Genomic DNA, 14,551 nt, shown 5'->3' with positions numbered 1-14,551 from the left:
TACTATTTCGTCCTTCTATTTTCTAGTTGGTGATAGCAGACAGTCCCGGCTCCTCCATCTACTCAATCTGGGAAGTAGGACCTGCTACTTCATCTCTCTGAGCCTCATGTCATCATTAATAAAATAGAAATAGTAACCTGATAGGACCAGAGCATTAATATCAGGAACAAAATGTATGAAACTGCTTTGTAAATGGAGAGAAGCAGTCTAATTTTAGATCATTACCAACATTAACTGCTTGTTCACAATTTAAGTTTTACATTAGAAAGCTGATTTTTCTTCTCAAGGGGACAGGTGTTCCACATGGGTATTTTAATGGATAAATTTCTGTATTATTATAATCTCTGCCAGTATGCATGCCAAATTCCATTACTGTGCTTACCTTGGGAGGTTTCCTTAATGATGGAAACAAAACATGTCAACAGCAGAAGTAGCGAGGGTTGTCCACACAGCAGCCACATCAGAAGGTAGCAATGAAAAAGAAAAAACACAAGAGAAATTCAGCATCTTGATAACACAATCTGAAAGATATTGTGACTTCAATTAGATCAGAGGCCAAATTCACTTCACTGCTCGAAGTGCTAAATTCTTACATTTGCTCAAAAATAGAGTACAGGCATAATGAATTTCATTCCTGGCTTAACAGAACAAGTCCAGCTGTTCAGAGATGTTTTGAATGGTTTCTAAAAGATGCTCACAGAAGAGCATCAAGATCAAGAAAGATGCCGCGATACACTGCATGTGGTCAAATACTTTTTGATCAATTTTCATAATTAAATTTTTCTTTAATTGGTATTAAAATAGAGGTGTATTTCCTTTGATTTTAAAACCATGTTCTGGATGACAATTTTCACCTTTCACCTCTGAACAGAAATTTAGATCCTCCTGCATCACACACGCACTTTTTTAATGTTCAGTTTTGCATGTTAATAATTCAAAAATGACTGAAACTGCACCTGGAGAAGACTCTGAAAAGGAAATCATTTTGAAAACAACAAACCACTAGGTAGAATTGTTTTGTAAATGTTTTCCTTGTGTACCAAGTAAAGGTGCTGAACTATAATTATATAGTATGTGATCCTATGATAGTTCTTGGCCTTCCAGATGTGGTTGTTCTTAACGAGCTTCTAATATCATCAACTCATTAATGGTAGAATTATTATTAAATAGATATGGGTGAGTGTTTTCCATGGCTTTAATCCTTCTTCACAGGGGAGAAAATCATGAGGATAAGAAAATAGATTTTCCCGGGTGGAGGGCATGGAAAACCAAGGGTACAGGCATAAAAACCATGGTGCCCTTTCTCCATCATAGGGTTCCACAGAGCTCGGAGGGCCCCAATAAAACCCAGAGCTCAGCAGCAAGGAAAGACTGTCCATGGATTCTAGTCAGGTAGGCAACTCTAAACTTTTAAATCTAGGGAAGGAAAACCCTGACATTCCTATGGTGACGAAATGAAAGTTCACCTTCTTGAAATTCTATGAATTAGCTAAAAGGAAATGAGCCCTGTCATTACTTCAGACAGTAGGCGCAGTGAGAATGTGGTTTTTGTCTTCAGGCTTTAGAGGGATCTCTATCTAGAGAAGCGGGTATCTCTGGCTGCTTCCAAGCAAGTCTCAACATTGTGTGTCTACCCTTTAAAACAAGGTAAATATTTATAGTTGTTATAATAAAAATGCATGAGTGTTTTTAATTCTAAGAAAGCCCTGGATCTACTCTGTGCACAAAGCTTGAGGTTTCTGCCAGGAAAATTTCCTTAAGTGGAACACGGCTCTGGAAGGTGTCGGTTCTGAGCAGGTAGTACAATATTTCACTAAGCTGTCTCTTTTATTTCTTTATTTCTTTTTTATTTTTTATCCTTACCCGAGGACACTTTTCCATATTTTGTTCAGATAAAGTGGGAGGGGGAGAGAGAGAGAAACATCGACGTGAAAGGGACACATTGAGTGGTTGCCACCCGCACAAGCCAATCAGGGCTGGGGACCAACTGCAACCAAGGTACGTGCCCTCAGCGGAACTGAATCCAGGTCTCTCTGGACCACAGGCTGACTCTCTAACCGCTGAATCAAACTGGCCAGGGTGCTGTCTCTTATTTTTAAAAGCCATTTAAAGCAACACTTTATCTAACAAAGGAAAGTCAAGTCACTTGGATTACTGTAAGGCATGGAGCAAATTTGTAAAATATACCTTTCACATTTAGGCTACGATGAACTAAGTAGCCTCACGGGGGTGGAGCATGCTAACAGGAGCCCCTGGGATCTCTCCGGAGTTCTCCTGTGTTTTCTTTATGCCACGACTGTATGATAATCATCACCAGCATCAAAGAAAAAGTGCTGGTCTGTAGCTAGTAGTACATTTACCTCCTTAGCTGTCCAACAGGAAAGCTACCCTTTTTGTACTAACATTCCATTGTGGTTTTCTTTAGTCTTCTTAAGAAACCAATCCTACTTCAGCATCTTAAGTATTTGAAAAGTGTATCCCTTTTACTTAGAAAGATGGCACATTATACGAGAATGCCAATATAATTCTGCTACCATCCTTTGTGCTTCTGACTCTTTGTTAAGAATAAATGGATAACGGGCAGCGGGAGAAAGGGGGAAACCACTAACTCTTCATCTGCTGCTACCCAATTACTAGGCATTTAGTTTAGAACAAGGATCCTTACTATAAAAGATAAAGGAAGTCACTTAGGGTATCACAACAGTATTTCATTAATTGCTAAACTCTTCTTGAGGTGTGAGTTAGGTCATAAGCAACTAAGTCATCTAATCCAGAACCACAGTTTAGTGCCCCAATCCCCAGAGGTTATATATCATGCTGTTGTAATTGTGAAAAAAATTTTTTCCAATACAAGTAATACTGATACTATAATCAAATATAGTATGCTATCCTTTGGAAAAAACGAATGTGATGTTATAGTGTAAAGATAAAAGTTTTATACATATATAAAAAAGGATGAATATAAACATCAGAAACATAATCAATATTAAATGTATAATTTTAGTTGTGAGCTTTTGTTGATTATATCAATAAAGTCTTATTTAAAAAAAAAAAAAAAAAAGAGTTCTAACTCTCATTTAGATCCAGCCTATTGCTGAGATACCTGTACTACAGAAAAGAGGTAGTATGCCTGGCTCAGCAAACACCCAATGAACTACAAAGAACAGACTGAGCTGACCTGTAAACATGGGCATGGCTGCGGACTCTTTAGAAAACAGAGCATTCCATGGACTTGGCCAAAGGCCTGTATACTCCTGACCACTCTCCACTGCCCACCTTCTCATACATCCTCAAAAAAAGTCCTTTTTCATTATGCGAACCCCTGTAACTTATCAGACATTGTGTGTATGTGTGTGTCTCTGTGTGTGTGTATTCCAAAGAAATAAACTGAACACAACTTGACATTTTAGAAAACAGCAAGAATAATGCTTCTAGTGCCCAGGATTTGGAGAAAAAAGAAGAAGTCCAGTTCTATACTAACAGTACCTCTATTCTGCAAAACACCAAAGCCTCTTCCCGTCTCTCCCAGGACAAGGAGTCAATGGATCTCTTCAAGTCACCAAGATGACGTGTATTCACCACCAACTCATGTAATTCCCATGCTTTCATCCCACTTTTGTCTTCCTGTTCTGCCTGATCAAATGTTCCTACTCTCCAAGACCCAGCTCAAGCCCTGGCCAGCGTGGCTCAGTTGGTTGAACGTCATGCCATGCACCGAAGGGTTGCTGGTTCAATTCCAAGTCAGGGCACATATTCAGGTTGCAGAACCCAGTCAGGGTGCATGTGGGAGGCAACCGATTGGTGTTTCTCTCTCACATCAATATTTCTCTCTCTCTCACTTTCTCCCTTCCACTCTAAAAAAATAATTAATTAAAAAAAAAAAAAAAAAAGACCAGCTCAAAGCTCAATTTTCTCAGTACCTCATCAATTGTTTAAGATCGCCTAGGCCTTCACCTCTCTGATACTCCAGTGCTCCTACAGTCAACCAAGGAGCTTAGCACTGACTGGCACACATAAAGTCAGTAACTTCTGTGTGTGCATCAGTCATTTTGTCTGTACAGTATTTGAATCTCATGTATCCTTAAGATTTCAATCCCTTGAAAGCAGAGACCATCCCGCACACTACTTTTCATGACCTCTCTTTCCAATCCCACATACTCATACAGGACTGAAAACATTAAAAGAACTGAGAAGTACTTTTATTTACATTAGTGAGTTAAAATAATCCAGATGTGAGGATTCCATTCGATCACCAACTCAGTCTCATGATCCCACAATTTGGGGGGCAAGATTGTTTGTATTTAATAGCAGTGAAGACCCTGGAGAGTGTTAGAAATTGCAGACTATTTCCAATGACTTACTTAAAAATAATTATTTCTCTAGACCAGCATTTCACACAGAGAAGTCCAATGGGATGTTAATAAGGGTGAAACCCTCAAAGGTTTCTGAAGTCCACTAAATTCAGAAATACATGTTCAGTTTTGAGAGACTAGAGAGTTATACACACACACACTTGGAAATAAGACTGTAAAGATAAGTTGGACCTACTTTGGGTCAGGTCTTGAAACAAAAGTCAGTAGGTAGTACAGACCTGGAAAGTTTAACAGGAGAGTGAAATAAAGAAAGCAGTGTAAACAGTAACTCACAACAACCTTATATAGCTGGAGTTCTTTCCCCACTTCTCACACTGCACGATTTCTGGGCCAAGGAGCCTTTTGTCCATTATTTACAGCCTACTGAATATAGTCACCCTTTAGAATTTAGATGGCCAGCGGCCCCACTGTGCACAAGCCTCAATACCAGCCAGAGCTTCAAGAGACATGAATAATCAGTGTCTGCTTCTAAACACAAATTCCGCTTCCATGTATTTTATCGGTGATTGTTGGAAAATGCCACAACCTATATCTGAAAGACATGTATACTTAACTGACATTTGACACCTAAAGATTAGTCTATGGACATGACCTTTAGCCCTTGATGACCCAGCTTAGAGAACTAAATCCTGGGTCACCTAAATTGTCCAAGAACTCTGTTAACCAACAAGTATTTACTGAGTACCGATTCCCACACTGCACATTATAGGTGCTTTGAGGGATATTTTAGATCAGTGGTTCTCAACCTTCCTAATGCCGCAAGCCTTTAATCCAGTTCCTCATGTTGTGGTGACCCCCAACCATAAAATTATTTTTGTTGTTACTTCATAACTGTAATTTTGCTACTGTTATATCTTAGGCAACCCCTGTGAAAGGGTCGTTCGATCCCCAAAGGGGTCATGACCCACAGGTTGAAAACCACTGTAGAGGAATGGAGCATAGTCTCTGAACACATGTTTAACATGTTGTGAGAGAAATAGGTGCACACATGAATAGCTGTTAGACAGACAGTGACAAGAGTCACAGCACAGAGAGCAACAAAGAGCTAAATCCTGTCAATGAATATTTAACACCCATGGTGCGCTTTGTTGAGCTACAAACATACATTAAACATGCTGCGGTCCAGACAACAATAAACTGAACTTGTACACACATATTACAATACCATGTGATGTACACAGCAGCAGTCCCACAAGAGGGCAAGTTCAAGTGGGAAAGAAGGCAAGTATTTTCTCTCTAAGTAGAAAACCCTGAGTAGAATCTAGAAGGCTGAACAGTCACCAAGCTGAAAAGGCAAAGAAACAGCACCTGGGAGGGGAACTGTCTGTGCAAAAGCATCGATGTACACAGCCCACTGAGGACCAGAGTCATGGGAATGTTCTGCTGCCGAGCTCACAGACATAGAGACAGCGGGGCCCAGGATGGTACAGCGTTGGGGTTGTGAAGATAGGTGGGTATAAAAGTCCAGCTTCACTCAGCATTAACGGTACTCTGAAGATGAGTTTATATACTTGCGTACCAACAAGTTAACATAGTCATATATTTAAAACATGTAACAAGCACTTCTATGAATTATAATAAGTATAAGGGTTTATATATGCATTTTGAAGACCCTCTGAAGCCTATCACACAAACAATATTAATGCCCAAAACATCAAATGCTTATAGGAGCTACAGCAAAATTTTCTGAACATGTGAAGAAGCCAATTCATTCAAGGGAAGTGTTATTAATCAGAGCAGACTTTTAACACCAATATATCTGGTTTGCTCTAGAACCAGAGCAAGGGTAGGTTTTCTAGACTCTTCTAGGTTTAAGATATGTGCTTCATGTCATTTTAAAATGGTTTTTGTTCTAACCCCCTATTTCCTATTAGACTTTGATCATACCACCTATGAATTTTGCTAACTGTGGTGCTTTTCAAGAACACAGTGTGCTGGCATGATTGGTAAATCATTGTGCTGCTCCATAACTGATGATTGGGAAAGTCACTGTATGCCCTCTAGTTGAACCTGTTCAGTCAAAATAACCTCAGTAAGTTGGAACACTCCCTGAACTAAGACATTGTTGGGAGCCGGTTATGTGTCTGACAGAGTCCACGGAGCCTGGAGGTCTTGAGTTAGAGACTCTACCTTTCCCACAATCTCAAGGAATCAGGCTTGCATTGTGTTTGTGCAGCTCGGGGCTAAGTGTGACCCAATGTACCTTGAAATACCTGAAATACCTGGGTTCCTGGGCATTCCTGGGTGTGCCTGTTATCCATAAGGCAAACTAATTCTATACAGCATTGCTGTGGCCCTGGGCATTATATCAAGAAGATCCTATTTGCTGTACAGTATAAAAGGCATGTGATAATATTGGGGCTGATTCCGAAGACTCTGACACAGGGGTGTTCAAACTCAGATGCCGGCTGGCTAATAAACAGCTCTTATTTGGACTTCAATTCTCTAGTGGTCTTTCTTTGACTCTGTGGTGCTACAACATTTGGAGGCTCCAGGGCTGGTCTCCAAGAACTTGGGATCAGTCGCCAGCTGGCTTTGCTCTCTATTTGGCTTTAATTCGGCTCTGGTGGTCTCTTGGTTCTCTCGTGCCACAACAACAGTTCCTGTGGTTGGTAAGGAGCTGCTATGGATCATTGGGAACATCCAACAGGGCATGGGTTGGGAAGAGAAAGAAGCAAAGTCAGGAGGAGGATGACAGCAAGGTAAGGAACGTGTGGTCTGGATCAAGTTAAAAAGAAAAGATGCTGATTACAGTTGATAGGTGAGATGCAGTATTTCAGAAGTGGGACGTTTCAGGGTGGTCCCAGCACTTTGTAAAATGGAACGAATGATCATCAATAATCAACACTGTGGAGTTCTATGTCCCGGGTATTTTTCTGTTAGTTCTACTTGATTTAATGCATTTAACATATTTGATAACTCTACAAGGCTCTCTTTATCATTTTTCAGATGAAAAATACTGAGATACGAGGTATAGAGACTATGACTTGTTTAAAGTCACAAAGTTAATTGGCAGTAGGCAGTCTCTGGCTCTAGCATCCCTCCACTCTTAACAGCAACAGTGTTGCATTTCTTGATCTTATGAGAATTTAGTGAAAGCTCTTTGGGCCTTGGCTAGGATACAGGACAGCAATCCATGTGAATGCTCAGTGGTATGGGTCATCCATGCCCACATGAGTCAACCATGTGTTTAATGGCATCAACTAGCCCTGTCCGTGTCAAAGTCCTTCATGAATATGTAAGAGGATCTCAAAGGAGGAACATCTTTTACATGAAGAAAGGGATGTCACACCCGCCATGTGGAATCAGAGGAAGGCTGCAACCTCCCACTTTCCACTTCCCACTTCCATAGGGAAGAAGTAAACTGAACATGGCTGGAGAGGGCTATGAATAAAGCCACAAAAACGTGCATGTGGAAGTGCTGGGAGCAAACCTTAGGCAAGGAACGGCTAAAACAAAGTTGGAGAGTAGAAGATATGTTCATGGAGACACAGGCAAAGATGTAATTGAGAACAATAAGGTAGAAATAATAGCAACCAAAGTACAGATAGCACAGACTGCCACGCTGACTTCGACATTTTCTAGAAGCAATTGCCATGGGTGGCTTGCGCAATGAGTAGAGTGTGGCCAGATCTGTTTCAGGGAGGCTGTGACTGAGGCCACGCCACCTGCAGAGTGAGCAGTGAGAGATGTCCTGACGACCCTCTACATGGCACCCACGCCAGCCTTCAAGGTGTGTGAGCTGGCGCCACTGCAAAGGCAAGAGAAAAGCAGGATAGAAAGGAGAGAACAAAAAAGATGATTTGAAGGCAGAATCTGTAAGACTGGCTGAGTGATGAGCCACCCACCGGGCCTCAGCTGCAGGGTGTGGAATGCCTTTACATGGTGCTTCTGTCACAGACCTTGAAATGAGATGAATGAAGGGGAAAACAACTTCAATTACCTCAATATGTACTACACTGTTGAATTTAAAATTTTATTTCCAAATGCATTTACAATAAAGAAATAACAGTCCCCAAATTAATTTAAAGAAAACTACTTCTATTTTAAAAATTACCATTCCACTTAACCTGCTCTTATTTTCAATAAAAGTCCAAAGGAAAACTGAATTAATTTTGTACTTGTGGAAAGACCTGTGGTTTGAGTTTTTGGTGTATTTGGACTACATCCTTCTGGCATAACTAACTTTGGCTGGCATTTCTATGTTAAGTAATATAAGGTACTGGTAAAGAGTTCAGGACTTGGAGCCAAACAACACTAGCTCCGCTACCACCTAACCATGTTGATCTTGGGCAATGTCGTTTAACTGAGCTTTAGCTTCTCGGTCTATAAACCGGGACAGAAGAGCACTCCTTCAGGACCATTGCAGGATTACACATGATGGCAATGTTACCACGCCACACCATTAGCACATAGTTATTGCTCTATAAATGCCAGATGCTACTGTCGTTTCAACAAAGAGCCCTGCTGGATAATATGTGCAAACGTCAACACAGCTCAACTAAATTTCACCCAGAAAAAAGTGACTTGGAGTTGAAGAACGAGAGTGCCTTGTTTTTGGCATTAGAGACCATTTCCACAGAAACGAAGGGAAACATGATGTTTGAAATGTGCTCTTCAAACAAGGACAGCGGATGTTGACAATTGTCGGGTGCACACGAATGGATACAGGGATGGTCATTATATTCTTAAAAGGAAGTTGAAGATGTTTGAAATGTTTTCAATGTTCAGAGATTAGTTTTGGAGAAAAAAGAACAACCCAGTATAAAGGTGGATGTATCCTGAGTCCCGCATGCTCCTGCTGGGAAGAGAAGAATGACTGGGAGGGTCACCGCAGTGAGGACCACCTGGCAGCGCTCGGGCCTGGGAGGAGACCCCAGCCCCGAGAGGTGCCATTCTATTCATCTCAGTGATGGTGGGCCTGAAAGGAATATTAATGTTATAATATTAAAATCTTGAGGGGAAAAAATGCTCACTGTGTTGTCAATGACACAGTGGTTTTGGGCTATGAGAGTATTTCTAAAACAAAGGTTTTCCCTTAAGAAAAAAAAAGGATTTCTAAGAAAACATGTACAGGCCCTGGTCCAGTGGCTCAGTTGGCTGGAGTGTCATCTGGTACACGGAAAGGTTGCGGGTTCAAGTCCCAGTCAGCGCACATACTCAGGTTGAGGGTTTGATCCCCACGTGCAGGAGGCAGCCGATCGATGTTTCTCTCTCACGTGGATGTTTCTCTCTCTCTTTCCCTCTCCCTTCCTCTAAAATAAACAAATGTGTTCTCGGGTGAGAATTTAAGAAAAAGAAAACATGTACAATAAGGGAAGGGAAAAAAATAAAGAAAAAAACTTGGAAATAATTAAATAAACATGTATAATGTTAGATGCCTTTTAATAATAACCAAACCATGATATTAATGTTTTTAGCAAAGAACCCAGAGCAGGTGGATAACTGCAAACACTTCAGCCTACTTCATAGACCTGAGCATGCGTGACATCTGGCTACATGGCGACAATAAAATTCCTATGACAGCTGACAAAGTGGCCACAGGAATGACTTAAATTGTAAAGATAGACTTTATTTTAAAATGGCCTAATTTTTAAAATTTAGTCATTTATTTTCTCTGTCTATAAAGTAGTGGTTATTCACCCTATCACTAGCTGAAGAACCTCGAAGCACTGTTTAAGGACCTGAAATGCCAGCAATAAAAGGTCAGGAGTCACCATCAGAAACAGAACCCAAGGAAGCAAACAGTTTTAGTTCCATTCCCCAAAGTGACACCTAGAATTTTCAAATGAGAGCAAAGAGTGGAATCACGGTATCCAGGCAAGAGGTACCCGAAGCCCAGGGTGGACATGTATAGTCTGACACCCTCACTACTGAAGTCCGCTGGGATGAACAGTGAGACAAGGTGATTAAGAAAAAAAAAGTCGTTTTGTTAGTCTTTGTCCAAAGCATTTAAAAAATATATCACCTTTATCACAGAAGGAATAAACTTCTGAAATAAAATGAATAAAAATGGCAAAGTCTCATAATTCCTGCTGGAGGTTTCCTAATCAGCTGAAGTTTTATATATTAATTTTATTTTACACTCCCATGAGCCCACCGATGACTAGGCAGGAGGCACACAGTGGCGGCCCTTCACGTGGAGCTGACCACAGCCCTCCGGGGACTCGTCAAGCGGCGTGCCAATAATTACATGAACTCTTGTTAAAGGACCCGATCAACCCACCTGTGAGTTACCAACCTCTCCTAATGCCAGGTTCATCTCCACTGTGACACTGGGAACTGTAATTTGCTTCTGATAAAAATGTTGGCTAAGAATATTTTTTCAATTGTAAAAAACTGAATGTCATTCAGGTTGAGCCTAAAATCTAAATAACCCCACTTTGGAGGTGGGGAGAGGGGATTGAGGTTGAACCAATCACCAATCACCAATGGCCTGTGATTTAATCAATCATGCCTACAGAGTGAAGCCCCCGTAAGAATTCTAACAGATGGGTTCAGAGAGCTTCCAGGTTGCTGAGCAGGTGGAGGTGCTGGGAGGGTCGAGTGCCTGGAGGGCATGGACGCTCTGAGCCCCTTCCTCCTGCCTTGCCATGTGGATTTCTTCCATCTGGCTGTTCCTGAGCTGCATGTTTTTTATACTAAACTGATCATCTAACAGCTAACCGGCCAGGGCCCTTCTGAAAGTTTTAACAGCTAAACTGTTTTTCTGAGTTCTGGGATCCACAGTAGCAAATTATCCAACCCAAGAAGGGGCTCGTGGTAACCTTCCATTTATAGCCAGTAGGTCAGAAGACCAGGTGACAACCTGGGACTTGTGATTCGCATCTGAAGTGGGGTTAGGGGACAGTCTTGTGGGACTGAGCCCTCAACCTGTGGGATCTGACGCTGACTCCAGGTAAACAGGACAGAATGGAACTGAACTGTATGCCTTCCAGTGGGAGCTGCAGAGAACTGGAGAACTGGTCTGTGTGGGGAAAACCCCTGCACATCTGATCATTTGTTGGCCAGGGTGCTGTGAGCAGAGAAACACAGAGATTCCTTCCCTTTATGGTGGTTACTACCCAGACAAAATCTGGAAGTATCACCAGCCCCCTGCTCCTCACAATGTAGTCTGAGTTGTTGGCAGTCCGTACACTGTCTGTGACTGGTCTCGGAGGAGAAAAGACTCTCTCAAAGGTACCACCACTCTGGCCTTCCTTCAGAGGTAAAATTCCACCATGCCACCCTCCTGCAACATTTACAAAAGTATCCATCTCTGATGGATTGGAATTAAAAAGGAAAAAGAAATGGTCCTTCTGAAAGTTTTTTTTTTTTTTTTTTTTTTTAATCCTTACCCGAGGACATTTTTCCATTTTTTGTTCAGGTAGAGTGGGAGGGAGAGAGAGGAACAGAGAGAGAGAGAGAAACATCAATGTGAAAGGAACACATCGAGTGGCTGCCACCCGCACGACTGACCAGAGCCGGGGACAAACTGCAACCGAGGTACATGCCCTTAGCGGGAACCGAACCCGGGCCTCTCAGGACTGCAGGCCAACGCTTTAACCGCTGAGCCAAACCGGCCAGGGCCCATCTGAAAGTTTTAATATTGCTTCTCAGAAGCCAATGAGAAGTTTTAGGGGAAATTTTTATTTTTATGTAATCAACTGGTTAATTTTAAGATTACAATAGCCCTGGTGGTTTTGGATCAGCAGTTAGAGTATCAGCTTGTGGACTGAAGGGTCATGGGTTCAATTACAGTCAAGGGCACATACATGGGTTGCAGATTCAATCCCCAGCCCTAGTTGAGGTCATGCAGGAGGCAACCAATTGATGTGCTTCTCTCTCTCTCTGTCTCTGTCTGTCTGTCTCTCTCCCTCCCTTCCCCTCTCTAAAAATCAATGGGAAAATATCTCAGATGAAGATTAACAACAACAAAAAGATTACACTATAATGCAAAACGTGAGGTGACTATGAGTATATCCACAGTAACTATTAATCCAACATAATGTTATTCATATGGTCTATATATATCCAAAATGGCCAGGTAGCTCAGTTGGTTGGAGCATCATCCTGTATGCCAAAGGTTGAGAGCTCAATTCCCAATCAGGGCACATACACCTATGTTGCGGGTTTGATCCCAGTCGATCCTGGGTCTGGGCATGGATGGGAGGCAACCAATAGATGTTTCTCACATCGATGTTTCTCTCCCCACTCCCTCCCCCCGCCTCTCTCTAAAATCAATAAAAACATATCCTCTGGTGAAGATTTCTTTTTTAAAGGGTATATAAAGCAAATGGAAAGTTTTACAAGTTCTATGACATTATTTTATGCAATCACTATTCATCAATAACAGCTCTCCTGCTTTTTTCCTAATATTGCCAAGGAAAGTCTAGACAGTTCCTCCTGACCAACGAAGCACAGCCACCTACAGCCGTGGGTCTCAGGTGGCAGGAAGCCCACAGGCAGGGTAGAGCTCTCCAGACCACTTCACAGAGCTCCTGCTCCTAAGCACGTGGCAGCAATGCCCGGTCAGGAGAGCCCGGCAAGAACGACACTAAGTTAACTGCAACAAAACTAGCAGAGAAAGCAGGGCTCTTGTGCAATTTTCTTGCTGCGTCTTCAGAAGTATCATGCAGTGAGGCTTTCGGAAAAATGCAGCACAAAGCACCAATTCTTGGTTTAAAATCCAAAGAATGAAGCACCTCTGGGAGGCCATTCTCGGGCTAATTCTCAGTCTATCTGCTACTACTAGACTTGACCCCAATTAATATGTGGTTTGGAAGAACCATACATTTAACTGTCCTGTTGTATTCTTACTTCCAAGTTCTATTTTCCATTTAAGTAAGTTTGTATCTTGATAGCATATACTTAGGACAGCATGCTTTATGACCACATAAACAACATTTAATTTGTCTGCCTTAGGGAGTCAGATGCAAACATCATGCTTTAGGCAACAGCTTCACAAAAGCAGGGCTTTGGGCTGAATAATCCTAGTAGAGATGGCCGAGGGCCTTTTATGAGAGCCAGTCCGCATGGTGGTTAGAAGCAGAGACATAAAATAAAAGCCATTCTGCTGGGATCCTACTCTTGCCTCCACCACTTTCTAGTATGACCTTGGATGTGGTGTTTAAGCTCTCCGTTCCTTGGTTTTCTCACGTGTCAAACAGAGTTGTTGTGAGAGTTGAACAAATTAATACAGGTCAGGTCTTTAATAGTATCAGGATAACACAGGTGATTAAAAAACCTCCCACTTCCAGCCATTTATTTTACCTCGAACCTCTTGCTTTCTGTTTGCCATAGAAACAGGTGCCATCGCTGACGCCAGATGCTCGCAAACTTTGAGAGCCCACCAGACCACCACCTTGAGCGCTGCGGGGCCACGACACCCGACTCAGCAAGTTACACTCAGCGCAAGATATCCGTGTGGAACCACTGAATTTCGAAGTCACACTGAATCAAACCATGAGGGCAGAAAAACTATAATTCCAATTGATGCCATTTCTAATATGAAAGAAATTTTAGGAAACTTGCTAACTAGGTAGGATGGCATTTCTCATCCTCATCCCCAAGACAGACATAGCGCTACACACAAGCCCCTTCTGGGAATGTGTTTGTGATGAGGACAGCGAACCAGGAGCAGTCTGATGCTACAGCCCAAATATCTAAAAGTTTTGACAGAATCCATGGGTCAATTTTAAATTCACAGCACTGAATAGAAAGGAGCTTCCCAGCCATGAAAAGACATGGAGGAAACTTCAATGCATATTACTAATGGAAAGAAGCCGATGTGAAAAGGATACATACTGATTTCAACAGTATGATATTCTGGAAAAGGCAAACTATGGAGAAAGTAAAAAAAAAAGAAAATCAGTGATTGCCAGGGGTCGCTGGTGGGGGTGGGAGTGGGTATGAATAGACAGAGCACAGAGAATGTTTAGGGCAATGAAAATACTCTCTATGATATAATGACGGATAGAAGTCATTATGCATTTGTCCAAACCCATAGGATGTACAACACCTAGAGTGGCCACTACCTAATGTAAACTATGGGCTTTGGGTGATGATGATGTGTTACTGTGGGTGCATCTGTAACCAAGTACCCATCTAGTGCAGGATATTGATAATGGGGAAAGAAACCATGCATGGAGGCAGGGCTACATGGGAAATTTCTACCTTCCATTTGGTTTTGATAGGAA

At 41.8% G+C, this 14,551-nt stretch overlaps 1 protein-coding gene across 3 annotated transcripts in view; it reads right to left on the bottom strand.

Moving 5' to 3' along the window:
- Positions 1 to 14,551, bottom strand: part of KIF13A (kinesin family member 13A) — a 208,697-nt gene that overhangs the window by 128,405 nt on the left and 65,741 nt on the right. For all 3 annotated transcript variants that reach the window (XM_036255370.1, XM_036255369.1, XM_036255371.1), the window contains one exon: positions 383 to 395. In XM_036255370.1, the coding sequence (XP_036111263.1) occupies positions 383 to 395 (13 nt within the window). The remainder of the gene's footprint in view (positions 1 to 382; positions 396 to 14,551) is intronic.

This window comes from Molossus molossus, unplaced genomic scaffold (assembly GCF_014108415.1).
Source record: "Molossus molossus isolate mMolMol1 unplaced genomic scaffold, mMolMol1.p scaffold_m16_p_12, whole genome shotgun sequence".
Classification (NCBI taxonomy): Eukaryota; Metazoa; Chordata; class Mammalia; order Chiroptera; family Molossidae; genus Molossus; species Molossus molossus.
The sequence above is the reverse complement of the archived record's forward strand: the minus strand, read 5'-3'. Positions and strand labels throughout refer to the sequence as shown.